Genomic DNA, 26,003 nt, shown 5'->3' with positions numbered 1-26,003 from the left:
ATCACCAACAGAAATCTACCTTAAAATAGCATAAACAATCCTAACAAAGGGCTAAAAACAGAGGCAGCACTCTGTTATTTATATTACTTTAACCAAAATAAGATCCACAGGATGACTCACCAAGTACAAGACAAAGAAAACAGTAATAACATACCCAGCACCTTTACGGATGGCCGGAAAACCTCTCCCCTAGCTCTTGTAGCTTTTACACAAAAATAAGCCCTACTTACAGCATTCCCCATAATGTTCTATTTATATATCTCTCTCTCTCTCCCCTACCCGTGGGCCCTACCTATCACAATCTTTTCCCCAATCATTTCCTCGTCATTTATTTGCTGGTTAATGACGTTTCTGCCCTTTCTTTTATATGTGCGAATGATCACCGCCCTAACAGCCTCATTGATATTTACGTCCCAACTTGAGGAGGAGTATTAGAATTTGTGGACTTGGCCCATAGGGTGTTTATGGAAAAATTTACCCTAATCCCTAAATATTTTCCTTTTTTATCTCATTGTGTTTTCTATTGATTCTCTCTCATTCTACCTATTGTAAACTCATCAGAAAATAATAACAAAAGATTCGTGGTTTTTCACCCGGTACTCAGGTTTCCACGTAAGCCGGTGTTTTGTGTTCTATTGGTTTCAATAATTCTAAATCAGGTGGCAAGCATCTACAAGCTATAAATCAGCTAGCATTTTCAACATAACCTCATACAACATGACAAGAAACAGTTCATTCCAAGAGACAGATAGTCACTTAATTAAGAAAAGCTTGAAGATAGTACATTATTCTATATGCCTCATGCTCATAAACTATCAAGAAACAGTAGATGATCATGCCAAAAGATTAATACGCAAAAAATAATCAATTCCACCAAACCTTTTATGATCCATCCATGCAGTTCTGTATCTCAATTTCATTAAGAATGATCATTAAAGGCAGTTATGTATCATCAAATTTCAAAAATGGGAGATGAGCCTCACTTGTTGAACCTGTGACCGTAATGTCTCAAATTGAGCCTCAGTACAACAAACATTGCCACTTATTGTAGGACAAAGACTTTGAATTTTTGCTGAGAACAGCTCATCAGGCTGCAAAGCATAGTAAACAGGGGTCATTTAAGAACAGTTGTGCACAGACATCCTGAATAAGTTAAAAGATAAAGACCTTCACAGATGGCGAACCATAAGGGCAATTCAGAACCTTCCCATCACTGCGTGTTCCACATATATCATACATAGCACAGTACTCTGCTGCGTGTCTCTCCCTGATAGAAACGATTGTCAATACATAAAGTCAAATTCAACCCATACCAACTGTCATTTGGAAATTAGTATCAACGATAAACATGGCACCATGAATCTCAAATCTCAAAACTAAAAAGAGCATAAAGGGAAATTTACAAAATAAAACAGAAATCCCCATTGTACGTGGGTACCCAATTGACTTGTAATATATTCGGTGGCCTGATTATGATGACCTTACCCGAAAGTAGAACCGGAACGCACAGGGACAGATAAATCAGCCTCCCCTCTCATCAGCATAGATACAAAGAAGATCATCTACACCAACAAAAATATTATATCCACTTTAACGACTTGAAAAAAAAAACGCGCATACACACACCAACCACGTGAAGTATCACCAAATAATATGCACCATAACCTAGAAAAAAAACATAATCAATCATTTCAAACATCATGAAGCACATATGGCCTCTGATTCCCCCATAAAATTCATTTTGACTTCCAAGTCAAGTTTACTTTCTCCATTAATAATTAAGGTGAAACGATCAGATAACAAGTAAGGTCAGAGATCAATAATGTACAATTTGGAAATAAGCACACGGATATTCATTGGAACCCACTAGAATCTAGGGGGAGAAAGAACTAGAAATATGTAGTCACTTCAAACGTAACCAGCAAATATGAAATCTAATTCAAGAGCCAAAAAACCATCTAAGAAGCAAGCGAAGGAAAAACAAGCTCGCCTGTAACAGAAAAATAGAAATTGGGAAACGCAAACGGAAGGCCATCCATCCTCCTCGAGTGAGAAGCATGGTCGATGCTTGTTGCCGAGTGTTCAGCTTTTCGGAGAGTGTGATGAGAAGAAGAAAGATGAAGCGAAGAAAACGAGGGACGGAGGTGACTTTTCTGTTGGTTACGCAAGGTGAGAAACCTCTACTTTTACTTTTTTGAATTTCCATCTTTATATATAATCTAGTCCGTAGTTAAATTTACAGTTTACTTTTACTCCACTGAAAAAGAATTTTAGAACTATAATTAACGTATCAAATACTTTCTTACCTTTCTAAAAAAAAAAGAATTGGGATTGAGGATTTGAATAATTGGGATTGAGGATTTGAATCCATGAACTGTTATACAAGTGTCAGTTTAGCTAATTTTCTTATTTTGGTTGACATATTGTGTTATACCTTATTTGAAAGGAATTTATAAAACTTGTAAAAGTAAAAAAATTTGATTTTTGGTTTAACATATTTTGATTGTTGATGTCCAATCTAGACGAGGTAAGTGCATGTTGACCCTAAATTTTTAGTTAAAGTATGTTGTCTGCAAAATAGACAAGAATTACACATAGGTGTGACGCTTGTCAAATTAGCAAGGGATTCTATCTAGCAAGTAGGAGAATTTCTATGAAAGTGAGCTTACCACTTGTGAATTTCTCCTCTTATTTTATGCAATGATTATGTCCAATATAAAATTAATCATGCATATACAATCCCAAAATAGAATGTAGAAACTTAATCACCAACCACTCAAATTCTCTCTCCCTCTTCTCTCTACCTTGCCCTTGGAGTGAAAATTGTGAGAAATGAGTCTACCGACTTTAAAAACACACATTACGTTTGAAAAACACTAACCTCGCTGGATAGAAATTTCTAAAAATTAGTATGTTGTGCATCCATTAAGTGATCTCGACCAACATCAGTCCAAGATCCTCTGAGATTTTCATTTTTCTTGGGCAAACATGTCCGAAATCATGCTCGAGAACCATAATATTTCTCTTTTTTGCTTCCAATTTCGATTGAACACGAGTCCAAAACTGCCCAAGACCCAACTCCAAAACCTTGATGTCCTTCATCTCAATCGAACAAGCACCGAGATGTTCACAAGATCGAACTTCAGTCTTCAATCTTGTCTGGGATCACAAACGAATTGGCCTCCAAGATTACACTTTTGTCTTCTATCTTCAATCTCGCCCAAGAACACGACTGCCAGAAATCCTTACGTAAAGGGCATTTTGTCTTTCTTTTCGACCGGACAAAACTAAGTTTTTTCCTAGGATTAACCTTCTGTCTCAAATGTCGACCAAGATCTCACAAGGCTGCCCTGGGATTCTTTTTTCAAGGCACTTACTTTGGCTACCATGACACTCAAACTATGTCACTTGGCTAACAACCATCTTTTCCTCAACTTTTCTTCTCTCATCCTATCACAACTTCAACCTCAACTTCTTCATCCTTCCTTAGTTTTCTTTCTTCCCACCTACACCATGACATACTGAGAATGACACTACTTGAGTTTACTTTTCTATTTTAACTTCACTCAAAATCTAACCTTCCAAGTTCTTTAGAGAACTCAGTTTTCTTAGGGTTCGAGGTTTACAAATACAAAGTAAAATCAAAACAAAACCAACGTAAAAAAATAAAACAAAATCATTTGAAATCAGATTTAACTTAAAATACACATCATTTAAGTAGAGAAAAATCATAAACGAAGTTAAATTACTCCGATCAACAATCATTATATTTTATGTTGGAAATAATGTGTCATTGATATACTAAAATCTAGACTAAGATAGGAAGAACAAATTGTTTTTCCCATATAAGAAAGGATGATTAAAGTCTTAAAAAGTGAGAGAAGAAATACGTACGTTGTTAAAGAAACAAATTGTTTTTCTTATAAGAGAAATAATGATTAGGATCTTAAAAGGTGGAAGAAGAAATAAGGGATGATTATGACATTAAAAAGGAAAAAAGAAATAAGTTGTTGAGGGGTAGTTTAAGAATAATAACAAATTTAAGATGAAAAATATTAAAAAAATGAGAATTTTGACATATTTAATTTACAAAATTCTAGAACAATGTGTTATATTTGCTATAACATATTCTCAAAAAGCTACCAACTACAACTTTCCTAAAAAAGTTGTAAATGTTGATATATTAATTCAACCAATATGATTAAAAGTTAAGTCTATCGAACTTTTTTGTATTAACACGATATCAAAGTCATAAGGTACGTTAGTAATCGATGAGACATTAATTAACAAAAGTATTATATTTTTTAGTACAAAAATATTAAATCTCTAGTTTATTAACATACTATTAGACATGGATGAGCAAGATATCTAATTCATCAACAAACATAGTGTTGGTTAGCTGAAATCTAGAAGTTGGAAACATCCTTTAAAGATATTTCATTTGTTCACGTTTTGAGATGTAATTTTTTTTTATTGATACTATTACTAAAAAGGCGAAGGAAATCTCCTTATCAGTGTTTGGACAAGGCCTTTTTCTTCTAAGATTATAAGTTTGTTAAATCTCAATTTTATCAATTTTATTAATCTTAGTTTAAATTCTTCAAATTTTCTCATCCAATCTCGATCGATAATCACTTTCACAACTAAGTAATCTCATCAGAAATTATATTGTAAATCTCTTATTTGCTTGATGTTCAGTGGACGAGGTGGAAAAAATCACACCTCTTCACCTTTGTTAAGAATAATATTCAAATTGAAATTGAATTTCAATTTGATTTTTCCAAAATTGATTTAAAATTAATTTTCTAATAAATCAATTTTTAAAATTATTTTATTGTTTAATATCAATTGAGAAATAATTGAGAGAATTGCAAGATTTTCAGAGATTCATCATGAGTTTGAATCTGATAAGAAATTGCAAGGAAGAGCATGGAAGTCATGGCTAAGGAGTTAAACGAACGAGCTAATTGATTGTTAGTGGTTCTTCCTAAAAATATTTTAAAAAATAAAATGATTTCTAATGTGTTTAAATCCTTGAATGAATTTGAGTTACATGATTTCTCTTATGTCTTCCCATTTCTTAAAATGCATGTGATTTATAATGATTGAGATTTAATATGAACTGAAATGATGACATGAGTTGATCTTGTGTACCCTATGCAAAGAGATTCCTCACACTTAATGTGGGATAAGATGCTCTATTCTTGTTGTGTGATCTAGTATGAAACTTCATTTACTTACTGTGTAATCTGCATTGGAAAACACGTTGTGTATGATGGAATTGATGAAAACTTGTTGAATGTATTGAGACTACCCGAGCTGCAACTCAACAAAAGAGCTAGTGTGGTAAATACTTGAGCTGAGGAAATTATAGTACAAAGATGTAGCTAACAATGCATAATGATTCTACGTATGACTATATATGATGAGTTGAGGAAAAATGTATTTCTATGCGATATGAACCTTTATGTATGATTTGAAAGGACTGATTTTCATGTGCTAACTTTTAGAAATACAAGTTATTATGGCTTTTTAGGTAGAACAATGGAACCAAAACGCATGATTATGCGTCAAAACACATAACTTCTATTGTAAATTCAAAAATATAAAAGAATACAACTTGCACAAGTTTTTACGCCTATTTTACCTTGTTTCTCAGTGTTTTATTGCAGGATTGTAGAGAAAAGAAGAAAGACAGTGAATCATAGAGGAGCATGTAGTATGCGTTAAGAAACTTATCTGGCAACTAAACATCTCTAGGCGAGGAACTACATCAGCATGCGAAGAAGATTCACTTATAGACATGAATGATAGATGGAGTTGATGTGACTTGACAAGGCTGCAATCAGTGCTGACATGATTAGAAGAATAAAAGTTTTCCACCAAAATTAGCCTATAAAATGATTCCATGTTTACCATGCAAAGTATCTAGCCTGAATGTACCACAACCTAGAGAGCTCCATTAGAGCTGGGGAAAAGGACTAGCCTTTTGCTGCAAAGAACATGTCCACTACAGCTAACCTAAATTTTGTTTCTCCTCTTAAAAATTCTTAACATTTGCATGTCTGGATTGGTACGTAGAGAAAGTATGGTAGATGACCAGTAAACGGGTAGAGACCTTTCTCTATTTTGATAAGTTTATTTAACTTTTGGGCACTCATGGGTTCACTCGCCTAGGCACCCTTGGGTCTAGATGCTCCAACTTTTCCTTTGCCTTTCTTTGAGTGTGCAGGATCAACAAGCCCAGAATCTTTAGGTTTTAATCTTGGTTCAAGAGGACTCATCCTCTCAATTTCTTTGCCTAACTCTTCAGCTACAACCTTTAGGCGGTCAACCTCTTGCATTTCGACAACTTTGTTTCTTGCTGCTACACTCTCAATTTGTTGTCCGTCATAAATAAATGTAAATGTAATTCATTGATCGTTTTAAATAAAGTGTTATTTTTGTAATTTCAATAAAGTGTTATTGATTATTAGTTTAATCTTAATAATCTACATCCAATAAACTAACATCCTAGGTTGTTTAATGTGTCTTGAAATCTATGTAGAGACATACAAGAATCAATGTTTAATATACAACTTAAAGGTTCTATAATATAGGGATTAGGATGGATACCTTAGTTTGGTAACATTATGGATATGACTCACTTTGTATTTCGTACAAGTGCAATGATTCAACGCATTCATGTAGGTGACATGTGAGTGATGGTATCCTATGCAATTAGTTTGTATAAGACCAGACCACAAAATAGTAACCACTATATGTAACTCTATTAACTAGTTAGATTTCTATTTCATTAGGACGACCTAGATAACTTCGTGTTAATATTGAGAATATTATAAACTTATGTTCACGAGGGATTGTCCTTTGATTTGTACGGGTGAGAGTAGTCAGTTTTTTAAAACAAAATGCTTATCATTTTGAGGACAAGAGTAAGTGGGGAGTTGGGTACATAATCACACAAAATGGAATTCACTCCTTTCTAACTTTAGGATAAGTAGATGAGTGTTCTCTTAAATGGTGTCTCTTAGACTTGAACAAAGGGTCTTACCTTCTCCATGGCATAAGATAGATTTATGTTTATTAGTTGGACCATAAACAATTTGTTCATTAGAGAAGCACTGCTATTTAATGACAAGAAGTAATCTAAGGGTAAAACGGTAATTTGATCCAACTGGCATTACGGACACTTGTGAAGGACTAACTTATTGTTATTGGTTTATATTTATAGACATAAAAATTGTGAGACTCTATTCAAGTTATAAACTACGCATTAAGAATACAAGCGACAAGAACGTGTGTATGCAATGAAACAATGTGTGTTGGGAGCTGGTGATTGGTAAGTTTTGCAAAGTATCTGCATATCGCATTATGTCTAGGCGATGCAAAGAATCTATGTGTTGAACTAGGAGGCGATGTAAGCTTCCTTCACCTGGAAGTAGTTGACGTCATCTTTGTTTAAAAAGGTTGGTGAGCTGATTTTACTTTGTCGCCCAACTTAATTCAGGATAAGATGTGACAAGTGATACATGATATTTTGATGTTGGATTATTATCACCGTTGGCCGAATATAATCATTTTTGCATGCATAAGATAACTTGGTGAGTTATATCGCATTGAGGTAGTCATATAGTTTATTCGCTTGATAGCATGAGACCTTCCTTCACTGTCTACTTTACGCAAGTTAGTTCGCTTAATCTTCCATCTTGCCATAATTTATTCCCCTGTGCATGAGTCTCTACGTGTAAGTAAGTAGTTTTAGTTATTTTATTATTCTTTTAACTCAATGCCATAATGCCTAAATGATAAGTAGACCCTAGGATTGATGTTTGTAAACAATTCCCTATGTTCGACCCTGGATCACCCAGGTAAACCTACTATTTCGCTTGCACTTGGACAAACAGTAGGAAAGCTTGTACTCAACGAGGACTATTACGTGATGAAGAGGTACATAATGAGCATTTCACATGCTATGATCATGATTCATGACCTATCACATAGAATTAATCGCACAATAGAGAAAGATATGGTGAGCATCTTACTTGCAATGAACCTGCTTCGTGACATATTGTGATTGCACTCTACAAATACAAAACTAATAAGTCCCAACGAATACGATCAGCTATAGGTAGTATAAGTAATCACTTCTAGAGTTATATCGACTAATTAAATTAGTCGCATGGATCTTGATAGACGACCATGTGTGGTGTTTAATGACTCTGAGAGGAGCACGCTTTAATAATATGGTAGTTAAGTAATATATCTCGCATCAAGACTATCACATAGTCTATCGCATAATAGTGCATAAACTTTACTTCACATTCGTCTCGCATACAAGTTAGTTCACATATTTATCTCACATTCATCTTCACTCCTTTATAGATTCTCTAGGCATATTTAAGTAGTATTATTTTCAGTTCTCATTATATTCTTTTATATGTTAATTGTTTATTCTTTTATACCGCCTAATTGAGAAGTAAATTCTAGAACTAAGATATGATATCAATTCCCTGTGTTCGATCCTAGTTCATCTAGGAAAACCTGTTATTTCCCTTATACTTGGGTAAGCAATAGCAAAACTTGTACGCAATATGGACTTAGTAATCATGTGATAAAGAGGTACATAATGAATGCTTCACACATAATGATCATGACCAATTATTTAATGCATAGAATCAATCATGCTTATATACATAGAAACCTAAGTCTCAATGTCTCACTAGCACAACCAAGAAGCCTATGTTGATAAAAAGGTACGATGTCTATTCTAGAAAACCTAAAGGTTCTCTACGAAAATTGACCTCATTTTTTGCAATTAGTAGATACATAGTCGACAACGAGAGTATGTGCCTTTTTCCTCTATATTTCAATCTTTTAAATCATGCTTAGCTTTTAGGTTACAATAATTTAGATTACAATAATTTAGATTATGTAATCTTTTCAATGTACTAGTTTTTCTAAATCATAATTGAATTTGAGCTTATTGGTTAATTGATAATGTATTTAGATAGAAAGATGCACATCAATAAAATTATAAAATTCATTTGATTTCATAGAAGGTACGAGATCTCCAACATATCTGTACTCAACTTTCACCTTTTTAATTTGATTGTATCTTATTGCATTCAATTTAAATATAAAAACTGACTTCAAAAAAATTCATTTGATTTGATATGATCCATAATCTCCACCGATTTGTTTTTCTCCAAATTTGTTCTTTTAAATTTATTTTTATAGCATTTTAGTGTATTTAAATATAAAAACTAACTTTCCATAAATGCTAGTAACTAAAATTTTGAAATTTTAGGTAGTATGAAATTGATGAAATGATAACTATAAATTTTATTTTTTCAAAATTATATTGCAAATAATTGTACAGGACATACAAATCGGCGGATTTTTTAAAATAAAATAACTAAATAAAATATTGGATAGTTGTAATAGATAGCCATTTGAAGAATAAAAATTAAGGATATGACAATATTTTTTAAAAATTGTAAATATAGCAAAACTATCGTTGATAGACTTGTATCGTTGATAGACTCGTATGATCTATCAATGATAGACCAATATTTACAACATAATCTATCGGTGATAGACTTATATCATTGATAGAATTTGACAAATTTTGCTATATTTGTAAATTATTTAAAAAGTTTATATATAGTTAATTATTTTGAATCTAATAGCTAAATATACAAAACTATCACTAATAGACTTATATTGCTGATAGGCTTCGTATGGTGATAAACCAATATTTGAAACATGGTCTATCAGTGCTAGAATTATATCATTGATAGAATTTGACAAATTTTGCTATATTTGCAAATTTTTCAAAATGTTGTTATATACTTAATTATTTTGAATCTAATTGTTAAATTTGCAACTATCCCAATAAATTAAAATATTTACAAGTTATAGCAAAATTTTGGATTCTATCCACGATAGTCTTCCATCATTCTAGTATATCAATGACTATAGTGATATAATTTGCTATAGGATGTTAATATTTTGTAAAATTTGCTATTTTTGAAAAAATTTCTAATATATATATATATTTGAATAATACTTAAAAACACATTTCAATGAACAAATAATTAAAATATTTAATAAAAACAAAAAACAACAAAAAAAATAGTTGTTCATGTAAAATGGTTTTTATTAGACAATATTTACAACATAGCACCAATATTTTCAAAGCTACACGTGTCACTACCTTCAAAGTTATATTTTCAATTTTTTTATACAAAGCTACACATGTCACTACCTGATTGAGTCAAGTGGAGGGGCTCGAGAGGTAGCTAAAAATAGAATTTCCAAAAGATCATTATGTGTATATATATTTTCATTCCACAACACATCCATTCCTTCTTCCTCTTCAAATTTCTCCTCATTCCATGGCTTCTCCATTTCTCTTCACCTTCCTCCCCAACGCCTAACCCTCCCTCTCATTCTTTCTCTCTCATTCTCAAATCTCCCTTTCTTTCTCTCTCATTCTCAAATCTCCCTCTCTTCTCTTCTCCATTCCACATCCCTATGGCCACCGGTTCCACCTTTCCGATAATACGCCGCCTCGTCCCTTGCGGGAGGCACTATTCTCGCCTCTCCGACGCTCGATCCCTCACCTACATGCCTAGGCCCGGCGATGGAGATCCGCGCCCGGTCACTTTCATTCCCGGAGATGGAATCGGTCCTCTGGTGACTAACGCGGTGGAGCAAGTGATGGAGGCGATGCACGCTCCCATCTACTTTGAGCGGTACGATGTCCATGGCTATATGAAGGAGGTTCCTAGAGAAGTAATAGAATCTATTTTGAAGAATAAAGTTTGTTTGAAAGGTGGGCTGATGACTCCGATGGGCGGTGGTGTTAGTTCACTCAATGTGCAACTCAGGAAGGAGTTCGACTTGTACGCCTCGCTTGTTAATTGTTTCAATTTCCCTGGATTGCCTACGCGTCATGAGAATGTTGATATTGTCGTCATTAGGGAGAATACGGAGGGTGAGTACGCTGGCCTCGAGCATGAGGTCGTTCCTGGCGTCGTTGAGAGCCTCAAGGTAATTCTAATTTTTTATTTTTTTATTTTTCTTCTTCTTTTTATCAATGTCCTGTTTGGAGTGACAGACCCTAATTTTGTGTTATATGGCTCTGTTTTTTCTAATTCTCTGATTGATTGAATTTATCTACGTTTCATTTTAACACTATGGACTTGTAACTAAACGAAGAAAGCTAAGAAACGAATCCTGCATTGCATTAACATTTATTTTATTTATTTCTTTCTTTGATTAACTTCAATCTTTCTTAAGTTATTTGTAGAATGGAATCATTTAGATATATATCAATAACATTTTTTGTCAGAATTTAAATTCCTCTCTATACTGCAACAATCCAAGCAGGGTGTAGATGCAGTTATATAGTCTTCTCTGTTAAATATTGAATCATACTCATAATTTGTCAATTATATTTCTCCTGTCTTCCCTATTTCAATAATATATAAAGTAATTAACCTGAATTTCTGTAGGTGATCTCAAAGTTTTCCTCAGAACGCATTGCCAAATATGCGTTTGAGTATGCTTATCTGAACAACAGAAAGAAAGTGACGGCGGTGCACAAAGCGAACATTATGAAGCTTGCAGATGGTTTGTTTTTGGAGTCTTGCAGGGAAGTGGCAGCCCAATATCCTAGTATCCAATACAATGAGGTTATTGTTGACAACTGCTGCATGCAGCTTGTTTCAAAGCCTGAGCAATTTGATGTCATGGTATGCAGCTTTCCAATCTGATATTTTATTCCAATGCCTCTTATTTTATGTTAAAGTTTTAATGGTAATTTGGATCAGGTGACTCCGAACCTTTATGGGAATCTAGTGGCAAACACAGCAGCTGGAATTGCCGGAGGCACTGGTCTGATGCCAGGAGGTATAATGAAAATTACTATTTCAATTTCCAAAGTGTGTTTTACAAGTCACACCATGCAAATTGATAAATTACAATTTATTTTTGATTTTTTTAAAAAAAAACAGGGAACGTGGGGTGTGATCATGCGATATTTGAACAAGGAGCCTCAGCAGGGAACGTTGGGAATGAGAAAATAGTGGAAGGGAAGAAAGCAAACCCAGTTGCTTTGCTGCTTTCATCGGCAATGATGCTGAGACACCTTCAGTTTCCTTCTTTCGCTGATAGACTTGAGAGCGCTGTCAAACGTGTAATCATGGATAACAAATGTAGGACTAAAGATCTTGGTGGAAACTCTACTACCCAACATGTTGTCGATGCTGTCATCGCATTTTTGGACTGACTCTTTTTTTCAAACTCCACCTTCTCTCTATTCAATTCTATTCGATTTCACTCATTTAATTTAACTAAGCCATTATATTTTTTTTTATTAACAAAAATAGCCTTGTCAAATAATAAGGTGAGATTTGTTCTTTTAATAAAGTTTCCCCTCCAATTTTGGTCATTAATGTCCAGGAAATTGTAATGTTATTTCTAATAGTTGTGATATGGTTGGCTGAATTTGAATGTAATCCATTTTTTTTCTGGATTTTAATTTTAAGAAAATACAATTGTCTCTGCAAATAGCAAAGTATGTATAAAACATTTTAAAAAATATTTTTTTTGCAAATATATGGAAGTCTTCTATTTTCTTTAAAATGTTGCTATAAATAATATTTTGAAAGGTTAGTTGCATAAATACAAATTTTTTAAAAAATAATAGCATATTTAGCATAGAATAAAATAATTACATATATACCACGAAAAATAGTAAAATACCCACTTTTTTGGATGTTTCTTGTCGAATTTCTCAAATAAAAAACTATCACTAATAGCTACAAATAGTGAATTTCATTTATGGTTGTTACCACGGATAAATAGTGAATTTCATTTATGGTTGTTACCACGGATAACCGCTATCAGTTATAACTTGTCACATCACAATTTTTTTTCGTTTTTTTAATTGAAAATTATAATTGGTAGCAATTGATAGTTGTTATACGTCATGTTATCACTAATGACCACTTAAATGCTATCAATGATAACTTTTATCAATGATAGCCACTAAGAAAGTAGAGTAATACTTTCAATATGAGAAATATGTTATCGTTGATAACTACTATCAATGATAGCTGGGGTGTAAGAATATGGGTTGAACCCGAATAACCCACACTACCCAACTCATATTATAAGGGTTGGAGTTGGGTCAGGTTAAAATATGGGTTGAGTTGGGTTTAAAAAAATTGATTTTTTGGGTTGGGTTGGGTCTCGAGTTGGAGGGTTGAAAATTTTGGTTCAACCCAACCTAACCCGAGTTTATATATATATATTCTAATAAAAAAAACAAATTAGGTATATAAAATTTGAATTTATTATATAAAATTTTGAATTATGTATGTTTGAAATTTAAATGTAACAATTTTGAACTTTTATAACCTTTAAAAACTAGAAACAAAAAGTAAATATATATATATATATATATATATATACAACCCGACAACCCAATCCAACCTAAATTTTACAGGTTGGGTTGGGTTGGGTTGGATTAGAAACTAAATTCAGGTTATTCGGGTTGCCAACCCAAATAACCCAAAACATGGGTTGGGTTGAGAATGTCTTACAACCCAACCCGATTTCACCCCTAATGATAGCTTTTGATTTAAGAAATGTGATATGAGTTGCTATCACTAATATCTTCTATTAGCAATGTTGCTATCAATAGATATTCCTAATAGCTATTATAAGTATTTTTTCTATATTACTATCAATGTAAAATGATATCACTAAAATTATCCATCAATGGTTGCATTAGAAGGATATCACTAATAGCAATAATAAGTGATATCATGAGAACGATATCTTTTTATAAGTGATATCCCATTGGTATACATATCAATTTTGAATTGATAAGGTTTAATTAGGCTATCAATTGATCATTTTCATAGCTACTATCAATCATATTCTTCTTTTGTTATCACTTATAATATCTATCAATGATAGCAACAGAAAGATATCAATGATAGCATCTATAAGTAATATTCCTAATAGGCTACTATATATCGATGATATCAATGTAATAGCTTTGAATTGATACTACTATATATCAATGGTACAATGTAATAGGCTACTACATATCAATGCTCTAAAGCGATATCGTGGTTATTTGTTTTTAACACAAGAGGACAAAGAAAAGAGGTCGGATTAGCATGCTATCGGTAATAGCTTTGAATCACTAATAATCTAATAGGCTACTACATATCAATGCATGATCTTAAATAGCAAAATTTTGAGTGGTCTATTGTGATAGACTTTATTGCGGAATCAATGGAAATTTAAGAAGTAAATCATGTTGTGGGGGTCTCAACCGTTGTTATCGAAAGTTCAAAAGGCAATTAACTTACTTTCGATGATTTGGATTGTTGTCCCACCTCACTACACATCAATTCAAATAAAAAGATATTGGTGTTTAAGTTTATATTACTTCTTTCTTCGCTCAGAGAAAATTCTTCCTTACTGTTTTAACTAGAATGCAATGATAGTCATTCGTGGGGGATTGTTGAGAATGACCATCATTGTAGTGTTTTCTAATTGAAATCAATTGGAAATTGATCATTATTATTATTTAATTTATTTTATAATTCTAATAATTATTCTTTCTATATATATTTCGTAAAGAAATTTTGGAGGGCGTTAATTTATTCTTCTTGTCAAAACCCTAGTTTTTTCCTCTTATTCCTATAAGCAATTCTTTTCCTCTTGATTCCATTCTTAACTACGGCAAGTGCACGCATGAGTTAAGAAAGTTGTGTTAACATTTGGAGCAACCGACATAAGTGATTTAGCACTAATGTCGTGTCGAATTTTGCTTTCAGGGCAGTGTTTCGACACGACACAACTATAATCAACATTTGTTTTTCCAACAAAGATCACCATAACGGGTCTGAAAAATGGAGACGAATGATTTTGATTTTGATTGTTATGTTCTTGTCATATATATATATATAGAGGAGTATTTTGAGTTTTTCAAATTCTTATTTATTTTTTATATTGTTTTATCATTTACGGTTAGATAGAAGAACGATTTTGCTATTTTTCAAAATAAGACGTGGTTGACCCTTAATTTAAAATATTCCTAATTGTTGGGGGCTTTAAAAATTCAGCAAAATTCCCCGAGGGTTCAAATGAAAAACAAACGGTTTTACTTCTAAATGGAGAACACGGGAATTCTGAAGGAGTGGTTTGATCGAGTGGATTCAGAGAAGTCTGGAAGTATCACAGCTCCTCAGCTTCAGGTTAATTTTGTTCTTGTTCGTGCTTTTCTTCACCTTTTATTGTCTTCGTCTCAAAGTCTCAATCGTTGACGTTTCTGGTTTCCTCCATGATCAGAATGCTCTGGCTGTTGGAAACCTCAACTTTCCCCACTCAATTGTGCAGCAAATGATCAGGTCTTCCTAATCTCCTCTTCTTATGATCTATGTAAATAATTTTCTGCTCACTTTTTTATTTTTATTTTTTTTCTCTTGTTAGAATGTATGATTTTGATAGAAATGGAACTATGAGCTTCGAAGGTAAGTAATATAATATTCAAACCTAGGCCTTTTGTTTACGTTTGAGAAGCGGTATTGATTTTTACGAGTTTTGTAATCTGTGGCTCGTCTTCAAAAATTGATGTTCTTTCTCTCTGATGTTGAAATGCACTTTCAGAGTTTGTAGCTCTCAACAAGTTCCTCCTTAAGGTTCGTATTCTGGATTATCTTTCTATCTTATGGTGGTTTTCTTGAAATTATAAATTCAGTTTATTCATCAGTGAATTAAAAGAAAAAATCAATTTAACTGAAGAATCTGCTTTTCCTTCCATCTTCTGAATACTTTCAGCTTCAGCAAGCCTTCTCTGACTTGGAAAGGTGATTTTGAATTTTCTTTCAATAATTTTGATGACTACACGAACCCATCTTGCTCGACTCAATATAATACATTTTATTAGAAGTTTTTGTTGTAAATTTTCCTGGAGATTTACAAATGATGTAAAACCATGATTTGGGGCAGAGGCAGCTTCTGCTCTATAAATGGCCTGATTGATTTCCGTTTCCATATCTGTGCTGGACAAATAAAGTACATACCAAAAAGAATTCTTGCTGATTACCCAGAACTCCTAGTTCAGCTGAATCAAACTTGGAACATTTAGTTTATATCTTGATGGATTTACACATCTTTTTGTTTGTTGTTATAGAGGTCGTGGTTATCTAGTCCCAGATGATGTATACGAGGTGTGTACTTGGTTTTAAGTATTAATCTCTACATTTCTATCAGGACCAAGCTGGAAAGAATAATATTCACATTGCACTTGCATATAAAATTATTTACCTGCTGTAATATCCTTTCCAGGCTTTGGTTAAAATTGGCTTCACGCTGGACTCTCCAGCCTTTTATACTGTCTGCGAGGTAAACCATATTTTCATTTCTCCATTGAAAGTTGAAATAAAGTAATTTCAGCTTAGTTGGTAAATATCGTGGTCCATTTGTATGTGCTAGCTTGTTAAAGCCTTAAAGATTAGTTTAGTGAGAGTGCTCAAAAGCTAATGTATGTCATGGTTAGGACTTATCTAATGAAAAATGAGTAATACTCACGTGTATTGGCCATAGAATCATAAGAATCTTGACAGAAACTCAACGCATGAAGATACTTTCATAAGTGAAGTGTCAACTAGCAGTCCTCACCTCCTCACTTCTAGTATTCAGCATAAACCATTCTTCCACTGTAATCATTCATTAGAGAGCCTTTTTCCATCTCTCCATTGTGTCCTTTTAGCTCTTGTGTCTTTCATCCTTTTAATTATCTTTTGGTAAAAGGAAACTTCCCTTGCCTTTCATTTACTTCCATCTTCTTAATGATTTTTAAATGTGATTGGTTAGGTTTGCTGCTTTGAAATTAGACCCAATCTTTGATGATATTAGTTATGCAGGACATATTGATTGTGAGCACAATGAATTTGTATCTATTCCCCGTAACTGTTTGGGGATCTAAACTTCTATTATCTTTCTAAATATATTTGCAGAGCTTTGATCAAAAGAAAAATGGGAGATTTCGGCTAGACGACTTCATATCTCTCTGTATATTTGTTCAATCAGCTGGGTAGGTTCTTTTGGAATCAATTTTGTGCATTTACGAAAGAGAAAATTGATCTTCTGTCTTCTGAAGAAATATTTCTCTTTTCTTTTTTTCTTCTTGGTTTGAAGGGGCTACTGTTTTTCCACTTCACCTACTCCTAGCCACAGAGAGACACTATATTTTTTTATTTTATTTCATTTGATAGAATAAAATGTTTAGGAACCTACTCTACATTTTTAAAGTCAGAAATCTGTTAAGACTTTTTTTCTTCATGGTCGTCTTGTGAGATTAATATGTGAGTTTTAAACGTGTTTTGAAATTTTCTAGTACTACTTTATTAGGTTAAGTCAAATCTAACATTGTCTTTTGATTATTTGAATTTATTTTCTTTTTTGACATTTTCTTTGATTGGTTGCAGGAATATGTTTAATTCGTTCGATACAGCAAAACAAGGCAGGGTGACTCTAGATCTCAATCAATTTGTCTATTGCAGTGAGTATCTGAGTTAGTATGACAGACACTAACTATCATCTTGTGCCAGCATGTTTGCGAATTCATTTTCTTCAAGCAGTAATTGAGCTACGCTTAATTTAGCTATGCTTGCTTTGACCTATGATTTGACTTTCTATCGTAACCCATTTCTCGCCCTCAATTCTACAAATGAACCACACGTAAGAGATTGGTGTTGTTCTTCCAAAATGATATTGTGCCTGTTTGTTAGTATCAAATTAGAAGAGAACAAGAGGCATAATAAAATAAATTGTCATCTTCCTTTGTCATTATCCGATAAACTCAATTTATATTTGGGAGTGATTTTAAAATGGTTATAATTACTTTTGTCGTGTTAAAAATCACTGAGAAACAAGTTTTTAATATATCAAAATCAATTTTAATCGGTGGAAATTGTGTCCAAAGTGTTAAACAAACCATTAAATTTATTTTGAAAATCACTCCCAAGCATGAAATATGTTTAGTTTCAATTCTTTCAGCACAAACCGAGACCCAGGTAGCCATATCATTGTTAGCCAGCCTTCCTGGAGTACTTCCAACTTGGAACTTCAATTAATTCACTGTTCAATGTTTGCTCCCATTTCCATATTCTTAATGTCTAATTTTAAGCATATATGTGGTAACTACTGATTTGATTCTTCTCATTTCCTTTCAGCTGCTAATTGCAGAATATGAAAGTGTAAATATTTGACGAAGAGGGGAGCATACCGTAAAAACTATTTGTGCAACCTTTGGATCTAGAATGGTGGTATATCAACTGTGAACTTATTTTTCAGTACATATGTATCATTGTTTGTTTATCCGTTGGTTTAGATCATTGTCTTTGATGCTGGAAAAGGCTCATGTGATTAGAGTACCAGTAATTCATTTCTATACCTCTTCTGTATGGCTGCCCTTGCACTTCTTGTAGTCGTTTGTTTATCAATTATTATTTTTTAAGATCTCATTTGTTAACCATTTTGTATTTGAATTTTTGTTTTTGAAAATTAGAAACTTTCTTCCACCACTAAGCTTCTAGCTTGGCTTACTTCGTATATTCTTTTGGCTATACTTACTTTGGTGAAAGGATGAACATCTCTACGACTCTTATGATATCTTTTTTTACAAGAAAATGAAATTTAAAACGGGTATGTATGCTACTAACTTCCTTAATAATAGAAGTATCTTGAATTGAAAACTAAACTTGACTCTTAATTTTTACAAAAATAGCTTTCCAGCAACCAGCCAAAATTTTAAAATATAAAGAAACAATAAACAAAATTTGAATTTGTTTTCCAAATTAAAGTTACAATTGAAAGGTAATTTAAAGTAAGAAAAAGAACAAATATTAGAAAAATGGTGTGGAAAAGAAAAAAGAGTTGATGCCGACAATAGTGAAGAAATGATTGAATCCAGCAGTTTGAATTATCCAAAATCCAAAATATTAGAAAAAAGAAAAAAAAAAAAAGGGAAAAGAAGAAAAGAGTTATATAGAGATTTAGGATGAAAAAGTGAAAGACGTGTGAGTTTATTATAAAAAAATGATTAACCCAGAAGGGAAGCGTGAATTAATGATTGGTGGAAGATTTCTCGAACCCGACCCAATCCATGGACATGGGGTTGCCGAGTCCCTACGCTTTTGAGAAAAAGAAAAAGAAAAAAAAATAGTTATTTAAGTAAGTAAAGAAAGAGAGTATTTGAAAAGGCAAAATTTTGGAAGTATGCGATGTAAGTAAAAAAGGGGCAGTATCTGACGTGGACCCCACCACTAGATTTCGCTGTCTGGTGGGACCCTGCATTGCCACGAAAACGAAATGGAGGTCAGCTTCCCTCTCCCTGCCCAACTGCCCGCTTCTATCTATAACCAAGACTTGGTCAAAATCTTAAAACACTGCAACTGCAACGCCATGTGAAAATTCCCAACTCCAAACTTCACCACCTCATTACGCGTCTTCTTCACTATCACTTCAATCACCTCCAACAATAATATTCTCAATTCATTATTTGTTTCTTTTTAAATTATTATTATTATTATTACTTTTAACTTCATTTTCCTAAATATTAACCAAATAAAAATCTCAATCATACTTTTATAAATTTCAGGTGTGTTTTTTAATAATGCCAACCAATTTTTAACTTCTTCTTTTTATTCTTTTTTATGATTTATTTATCTCATCTTCCAATTATTTCTTTTTATTCAATTTACAATATTATGATTGTTTATATAAATATTTACGGATTTCATCATTTCCTTTTTTTTTTCAGAATTTCTTTCTTCTTCTTCATTTCTCATCTTCTTTTTTTCTTTTTGGTACAAGATTTAAATGATATTGGAATATGATTTAAATGATCGTATACAAATATCTAAATGATCAGTTTCCTATCTTAGATAGACCACTATCACTAACAAATAGTTTAGATTTGATACATGATCATTTAGACTAGGTACAAGTGAACATGATCGTTTAGGTTGGATACAAGATTGTTTTGACTTAGTACAAAGGTACATGATCATTTAGACTTGGTAAAGATCCTTTAGACTTGTTACGAGATCGTTTAGACTTGGGACAATGGTACAAGATCGTTTAGACTTGATACAAAACCATTTTTTCACGCATGTGTGATCGATTAATAGCGAAAATATTTTTGTTATTTCACGTTTTGGACATGTGGGTTTTTTTTATTTTTAAAATTGTTCTATACTGTGTAAACATTTTAACACCTTGTTCTATTTAGAGAAAAAAAGAAGAACCCCTTATTTTTACTATTTTTAAACTAATGACATTTGAATTTTTGAGGTAAGGAAAATTACAAATATTACATAGTTTGAATATACCATAACGACAAAATGTTAGTTTCAAAAGTATTTATAATATCTGTTTTCTAAATAAAAAAATAACACAACTTTACAACAACACAAAATACCTCAAACTACTATTGAATTTTATGCTCCAAATTAATAGCTATGGGAGCTTATTACTATCTATAATAACATTTTTACTATATATCTATAAATATTATGATTCATCTTGATAAAATGAACCATTTATTTTTAAAAATTATTTAACTGTTAAAATCATTAATTTTAAAATTCATTTTTTAAACAAGAATTGACAAATATTTTAATCTAACTTCTCAAATTCTAATTCTTGAAATTATTATGTATATTAGTTTCATTTATGTAATTATATAACATTATTTAAAAAAAATTATTTGACAGTGAAATTCTAAAACCTTTAAATTCAAATTTAATTAAAAGTAAAATATTTAGTCTTAAAATTAATTAAATACAGGATAAGAAAAGGTTTAATTAAAAAGTGAATGAAAAAGATTATGTTTATACTTTAGTAGTGAGATTTTTATTAAATACTACTTATCAGATGAAAATAGTTAAATTTAAAAATATAACAAATCTTGTAGAAGAAGGTAAACAGCAACCAAATAAATAATCATAGGAGTGCTAAAAATAAAAACTATATAAAACAGATTTGTAGGGGAGGGGGTGGGTGTAAGAGTCAGAAATGTTAATGTTAACGAACAGTTTCGTCTTAATTATCATCCAACAATATAAAATACATTATAATGATTGATAGCAATTTATAAATTTCAAAATAAATTGATGATATGCCTCTCAGGTTGTTGTTGATAATAAATAAATAAATAAAAGTTAATACGTGACAATTATTTAGCAGCTGAACCTATGCATTTTGATATAAAAATGCATGCATCTAATCTTTAGAAAAATCAAACTTAAAATAGTAGATAATTAGTTAGATTTTGTATCAATAAATAACATATACCATAGCTAATGACTATAAAAGATCTTTTATAGCTTTTTTTTTTTTAAAGTTTTGACAACTTATGTTATTAAGTGCACGTTGCTCAAATACTTCTTGAAAATGACCTCCTCACATAATCTTGATCCAATCGCAAATCTTCTTGAATCCAAATTGAAATGTAGCTCTCTCTCACAAACTAGTCTTAATTTCTGAACTTTTAAGACCAATTTGAGTAAATTTTAATGAGTGAGTTGTGAGGAATTGTTGTTGAAGCTACCTATTTATATAGGTCCTTGCATGAGATTAATGTGACACTTAATCCTTTACTAGACCCACCTCTTAAGTTTGTGTTTACACCTCATTAACTCCTCCACGTCTTTCTTGGCCGCAAAAATGCATGTTTTCATGGTTAAGACACATGGATTAGTTCTTAACCGATTGCTTACAACATGCCACATACTTGTCTTAATTCCATGGTTAACCTCTACGACCTTCTTGCATGGCTTGGCTGCCCAACTAACCTCTCAACTCCTAACTTTGGCCACCTAGCTAACCTTTTAATCGCCTAGCCTTGCTTCCACGCCTAATAAGCCTTCCTCACATGACTAACCTCTCAAGACATAATTCTTCCTCGCATAGCAATGCCTTTCACCCATGGCTTCTCGACAAACATGCTTCTCGTCCAAGCTTACTTGCTCACCTAACCCATGCCTAGATAGCCTCTTTGGAGGTTATTCTCGCCTAGCCTTTAAAAGGTTATCTTCTCTACTTGGCCACATAGGCCCTTGCACCAAACGCTAAAACATGTCCAAACGCCTAAGCTTAGAGGTTCTCAAGCCTCATCTTGCTGCCAAATTACACTCCTTTAGAGGTTCTTTGACCTTCTTTGCCACCCAACTTAATCTCTAAACGCCCAAAGATTTTCTCTTGACACTTAGTCAAATTTTCAACTTTTATCTTCCTCTTAAATTTAGACATTGAATTTTTAAGCTTCCAAGTATTTCTACCTTCTTTTTCCTATAAATTTTATTTTCTCTTGTCATTGACTAAGCTTAACAAATTCTAGAGTTTTAAGAAATTTTAGGGTTTCACAACTCTTACCCCCTTAAGAAATTTCATCCTTGAAATTTTAAACACCAAGCAACATATACTTTTAAACATATTCTTTTATTTACATAGCATAGAACTTATTACATACTTATAACATAATAATTCTTAACTTCTCATAACATCATTTTGTTTCATATTGTTGGGTCCTTCTCCTCTTGGGATTACCTTTGCTTTGTTTATTGATAAAGAGGCAGTACTTTGATCCCTTGATTGACTTGTATTCATCAAAAGACAATTTTTCACAAAATGTCTTGATTTCTTACATCTAAAGCAAATGTTTCCTCCTTTGACACATTGCCCAAGATGATATCTATTGCAGTCCCCACAAAGAGGTTTACTGTTGCTCCTTGCAACCATCTTCTGGTAACCGCTTCCTGAGTTTTAAGATCGAAACAAGCTTCCTTTTCTAAATTCATTCTTAAAATTATTTCCTTTCGATACTCCTAGACCGAAGCTTTTTTTCTTTTCTTGTTTCCTTTCATCAAAACTCATCTTGGGCTTAGTTTGGTGATCCATACCATCAAACTTTCTTAATAATAAACTTTGTTCCACTCTTAAAACAGTCTCAATCAACTGTGAGAAATCTTTCGACTTTGACGTTGTTGTCATCAGAGTATAAATTTTTTGTCCAAGTCCTTTCTCGAATTGTCGACTCCTATCACCTTCTGATGCCACAATTGGTCCAACATAATGAGAGAGTTTCGTGAATTTTCTCTCTTACTCAGCTACTGTCAATGAATTTTGTTTTAATCTTAGAAATTCATTCCTCTTTGTTTCACAATAGATCTTTGGATAATATTTCTCTTCAAATATCCCTCAAAATACTATCTAACTCATGGTATTTGTATCTCTCCTTCTAACTTTAAGCACACAAGCGTCCATTTGCTGGATGCGTCTATCAAGACCATAAAAATACTTAAATGGTCCACTTGGTGGGTTAATTAATCCACAAATATCACCACGAATTTGTTAAAAAAATGTAGCTAATTTGATTTTCACTTTAGCTGGTGATGGTCTAATTATTCATTTACCTTGAGAGCAAACATCACACGATAATTCACTAAATTGAAGAATCTTCAAGTTCTTCAATGGATCTTCATGTGAATTTTCAATAATTCTTCTCTTCATTATGGATTATGGATGACCCAATCGATTATGCCAAATTGCCAATATGTCTGGATTCATGAACTTCAAGTTCATTGTTGCATATGCTTCAATTACTCTTATATAAGTATAATATAATCCAGAAGATAAAATAGGCAATCTTTCTAATATACGTTTTTCATTTTAGACAATAGATATAATATAAAGATATTCTATTACATTCTTTCTACCAGTCTCAATATGATAATCATTGCAATGTATATCTTTAAAACTAATAGATTTCTCTTTGATTGACTAAAGAACAATGCTTTGTCAATTGTGTGAATTTTGTTCATCTAAGCAAAATAATATTTGTTTTTTCAATCCATTCAATCAGGTTTGCAGAACCTGATATTGTATTGACTTTTGCTTCCAGCATTGGTAGTTTGAAAAATCAATTTTTATTTGTAAGTATTGTATGTGTGGTTGTACTGTCTACTAGACATAGATCTTCTTGGTTCATTTCTGAATCACCCAACGTATGAAAATGATTCATATTTCTTTATTTAAAAGCAAATGATTACAATAATAAGCAAAATATACTTCTATATTAATAAAAACAAAATATGAAGAAAGATAACAAAACAACAATATTATTCTAGATATTTTCAAAGAAATCTGCCACATCCAAATTAGTCATGTTGGATGGATAGAACATATCATTATCTTGATAAACACAATTGACTTCTATTTTTTTCCCTTTTTTCTTCTCTAGGGAAGCTTGATATAGGTCAAACAAGTGTTTTGATGTACGACAAACACATGACCAATGTCCAATCAGTCCACATCAATAGAATATTTATTGATCACTTTTTGATTTTTGTGCAACTTTCCCCTTATAATCATCGTTCCGTGTGGTTCTTTTGAAATTTGGATTATAAGAACGACCACCACATAAATAATAATTATTTCTTCTTTTACGATCTCTTCCTCGACCATGACCATGATCTCGACCTCGTCAACGATTAGAATTTACAATATTCGCTTCAAGGAATGGTGTTGTTCGAGTTGGTCGAGATTTGTGATTTTTCATCAACAACTTGTTATTTTGTTTGGCAACAAGAAGACATGAGATGACCAGTTCAAAATATTTTATAAAATTTTTCTCTCGATATTGCTGCTGTAGGAGCATATTCGAGATATGAAAAGTAAAAAATGTATTTTCCAACATGTCCATATCAGTAATTTTCTCTCCACATAACAACAATTTTGAATAATTCAGAATTGTAATTACTTACCGATTTAAAATCGTGTAGTCTCAAATGTATCCAATCATAACGAGCTTGAGGAAGATGAACTAATTTTAAATGACCATATCTTTCTTTCAATTATTTCATAATGTATGAGGATCTTTCAATATTAAGTATTTTGATTTTAAATCCTCATGAATGTGATGACGAAGGAAAATCATGGCTTTTGCTTTCTCTTGACTGGTCATTGCATTTCCTTCTTTAATTGTATTTATGAGATTCATGATGTGTAGATGCATTTCAGCATCAAGAACCCATGACAAATAATTACTATTCTTATTGTGAAAAGCCGTATATTCTAATTTCGTAAGATTTGTCATGGTTAGACTATTCATAAAATATTATAATATATTAAGAATTTAATATATATTAAATATGCAAAATAATATTTATTATAACAAGTAGGAAAAAACAGACAAACCGTTTGAACCTACATTTGACGAATGAGGCGACCGAAGCATATTGCTGATAACATGTTGTGAAAACGGGCACAACCGAAATACAAAATTCAGAAGAAATATAATATTAAAATATTAAAATAATATAATATATAAAAGAAAGAAAGAAAGAAAGAAGAAATTTAGAAAATAAGAAAATAATTAAGAAATCTCACATTTCTCTACTTACTATTCCACAAAATGCCACTATTTATAGGCAACTTGGCGAGTATGATATAACATTACATGACCACTAAGAGACCATGTTTGCTTGACATATGACATGTGTGTTGGATGTTTAATGAGATGACACATGTTGGACACTATGTGTTTAAAAAATGAAGACACATGGCTTACTTGATAGGTAATGAACATCTATTATATTTTCTTAATATTTATAATACAAACAAGTTTTTAAAGAACTACTTTTAGTTGTCAAAATTTGACTTGATTTTTGAAATATCGGTAGAAAGTAATAATAAAATAGGAAACTTTAAAAAATAGCAATTTTTACAAAATATTTACAATCTATAGCAAATTCTATCACTGATAGTCATTGATATACTATAGTGCTAGAAGACTATCATTGATAGAATCCAAAAAAATTTTATAGCTTGTAAAAATTTAATTTATTTTTCTATTTTTAAAAATAGTAGATTTTATAAAATATTTACAACTGATAGTCATTGATATG

General features: G+C 32.0%; 3 protein-coding genes across 5 annotated transcripts in view; 2 read left to right on the top strand and 1 right to left on the bottom strand.

Annotated features, from left to right (window-relative positions):
• Nucleotides 1–2,173, bottom strand: part of LOC101211336 (NPC intracellular cholesterol transporter 1) — a 55,498-nt gene extending 53,325 nt beyond the window's left edge. For both annotated transcript variants that reach the window (XM_011658616.2, XM_011658618.2), the window contains exons 1-4: nt 1,991–2,173; nt 1,486–1,562; nt 1,168–1,267; nt 984–1,091 (exon numbers count right to left, since the gene is read on the bottom strand). In XM_011658616.2, the coding sequence (XP_011656918.1) occupies nt 984–1,091; nt 1,168–1,267; nt 1,486–1,562; nt 1,991–2,059 (354 nt within the window). In that variant the 5' untranslated portion in view covers nt 2,060–2,173. The remainder of the gene's footprint in view (nt 1–983; nt 1,092–1,167; nt 1,268–1,485; nt 1,563–1,990) is intronic.
• Nucleotides 2,174–10,369: 8,196 nt separating this feature from the next.
• On the top strand, nt 10,370–12,547 carry LOC101213909 (isocitrate dehydrogenase [NAD] regulatory subunit 1, mitochondrial). Its single transcript, XM_004140010.3, has 4 exons — nt 10,370–11,055; nt 11,520–11,759; nt 11,838–11,916; nt 12,021–12,547. Exons 1-4 carry the CDS (start codon nt 10,537–10,539, stop codon nt 12,293–12,295), a joined length of 1,113 nt encoding a protein of 370 aa, XP_004140058.2. The 5' UTR covers nt 10,370–10,536; the 3' UTR covers nt 12,296–12,547.
• Nucleotides 12,548–15,122: 2,575 nt separating this feature from the next.
• LOC101211585 (sorcin) lies at nt 15,123–18,581 on the top strand. 2 transcript variants are annotated; one of them, XM_004139921.3, is made up of 10 exons: nt 15,123–15,284; nt 15,379–15,437; nt 15,520–15,560; nt 15,697–15,728; nt 15,868–15,896; nt 16,223–16,259; nt 16,378–16,434; nt 17,049–17,125; nt 17,520–17,593; nt 18,267–18,581. In XM_004139921.3, the coding sequence occupies exons 1-10, from the start codon at nt 15,201–15,203 to the stop codon at nt 18,284–18,286; spliced, it is 510 nt and encodes a 169-aa protein (XP_004139969.1). In that variant the 5' UTR covers nt 15,123–15,200; the 3' UTR covers nt 18,287–18,581. The 2 variants fall into 2 exon arrangements, with proteins under 2 accessions (XP_004139969.1, XP_011656916.1); XM_011658614.2 differs by having other exon boundaries at nt 17,520–17,605.
• Nucleotides 18,582–26,003: the final 7,422 nt, after the last annotated feature.

Source organism: Cucumis sativus, chromosome 6 (genome assembly GCF_000004075.3).
Source record: "Cucumis sativus cultivar 9930 chromosome 6, Cucumber_9930_V3, whole genome shotgun sequence".
NCBI classification, from domain to species: domain Eukaryota; kingdom Viridiplantae; phylum Streptophyta; class Magnoliopsida; order Cucurbitales; family Cucurbitaceae; genus Cucumis; species Cucumis sativus.
The sequence above is the reverse complement of the archived record's forward strand: the minus strand, read 5'-3'. Positions and strand labels throughout refer to the sequence as shown.

What these genes read in the sequence shown, in the direction of transcription:
- LOC101213909 (XM_004140010.3), top strand. Translation starts at nt 10,537, where the DNA reads ATGGCCACCGGTTCCACCTTTCCGATAATACGCCGCCTCGTCCCTTGC. An exon ending in GCGTCGTTGAGAGCCTCAAG is followed by an intron (nt 11,056 to 11,519) that starts GTAATTCTAATT and finishes GAATTTCTGTAG; the next exon opens with GTGATCTCAAAGTTTTCCTC. An exon ending in CACTGGTCTGATGCCAGGAG is followed by an intron (nt 11,917 to 12,020) that starts GTATAATGAAAA and finishes AAAAAAAAACAG; the next exon opens with GGAACGTGGGGTGTGATCAT.
- LOC101211585 (XM_011658614.2), top strand. Translation starts at nt 15,201, where the DNA reads ATGGAGAACACGGGAATTCTGAAGGAGTGGTTTGATCGAGTGGATTCA. An exon ending in ATTGTGCAGCAAATGATCAG is followed by an intron (nt 15,438 to 15,519) that starts GTCTTCCTAATC and finishes TTCTCTTGTTAG; the next exon opens with AATGTATGATTTTGATAGAA. An exon ending in TCCCAGATGATGTATACGAG is followed by an intron (nt 16,260 to 16,377) that starts GTGTGTACTTGG and finishes TATCCTTTCCAG; the next exon opens with GCTTTGGTTAAAATTGGCTT.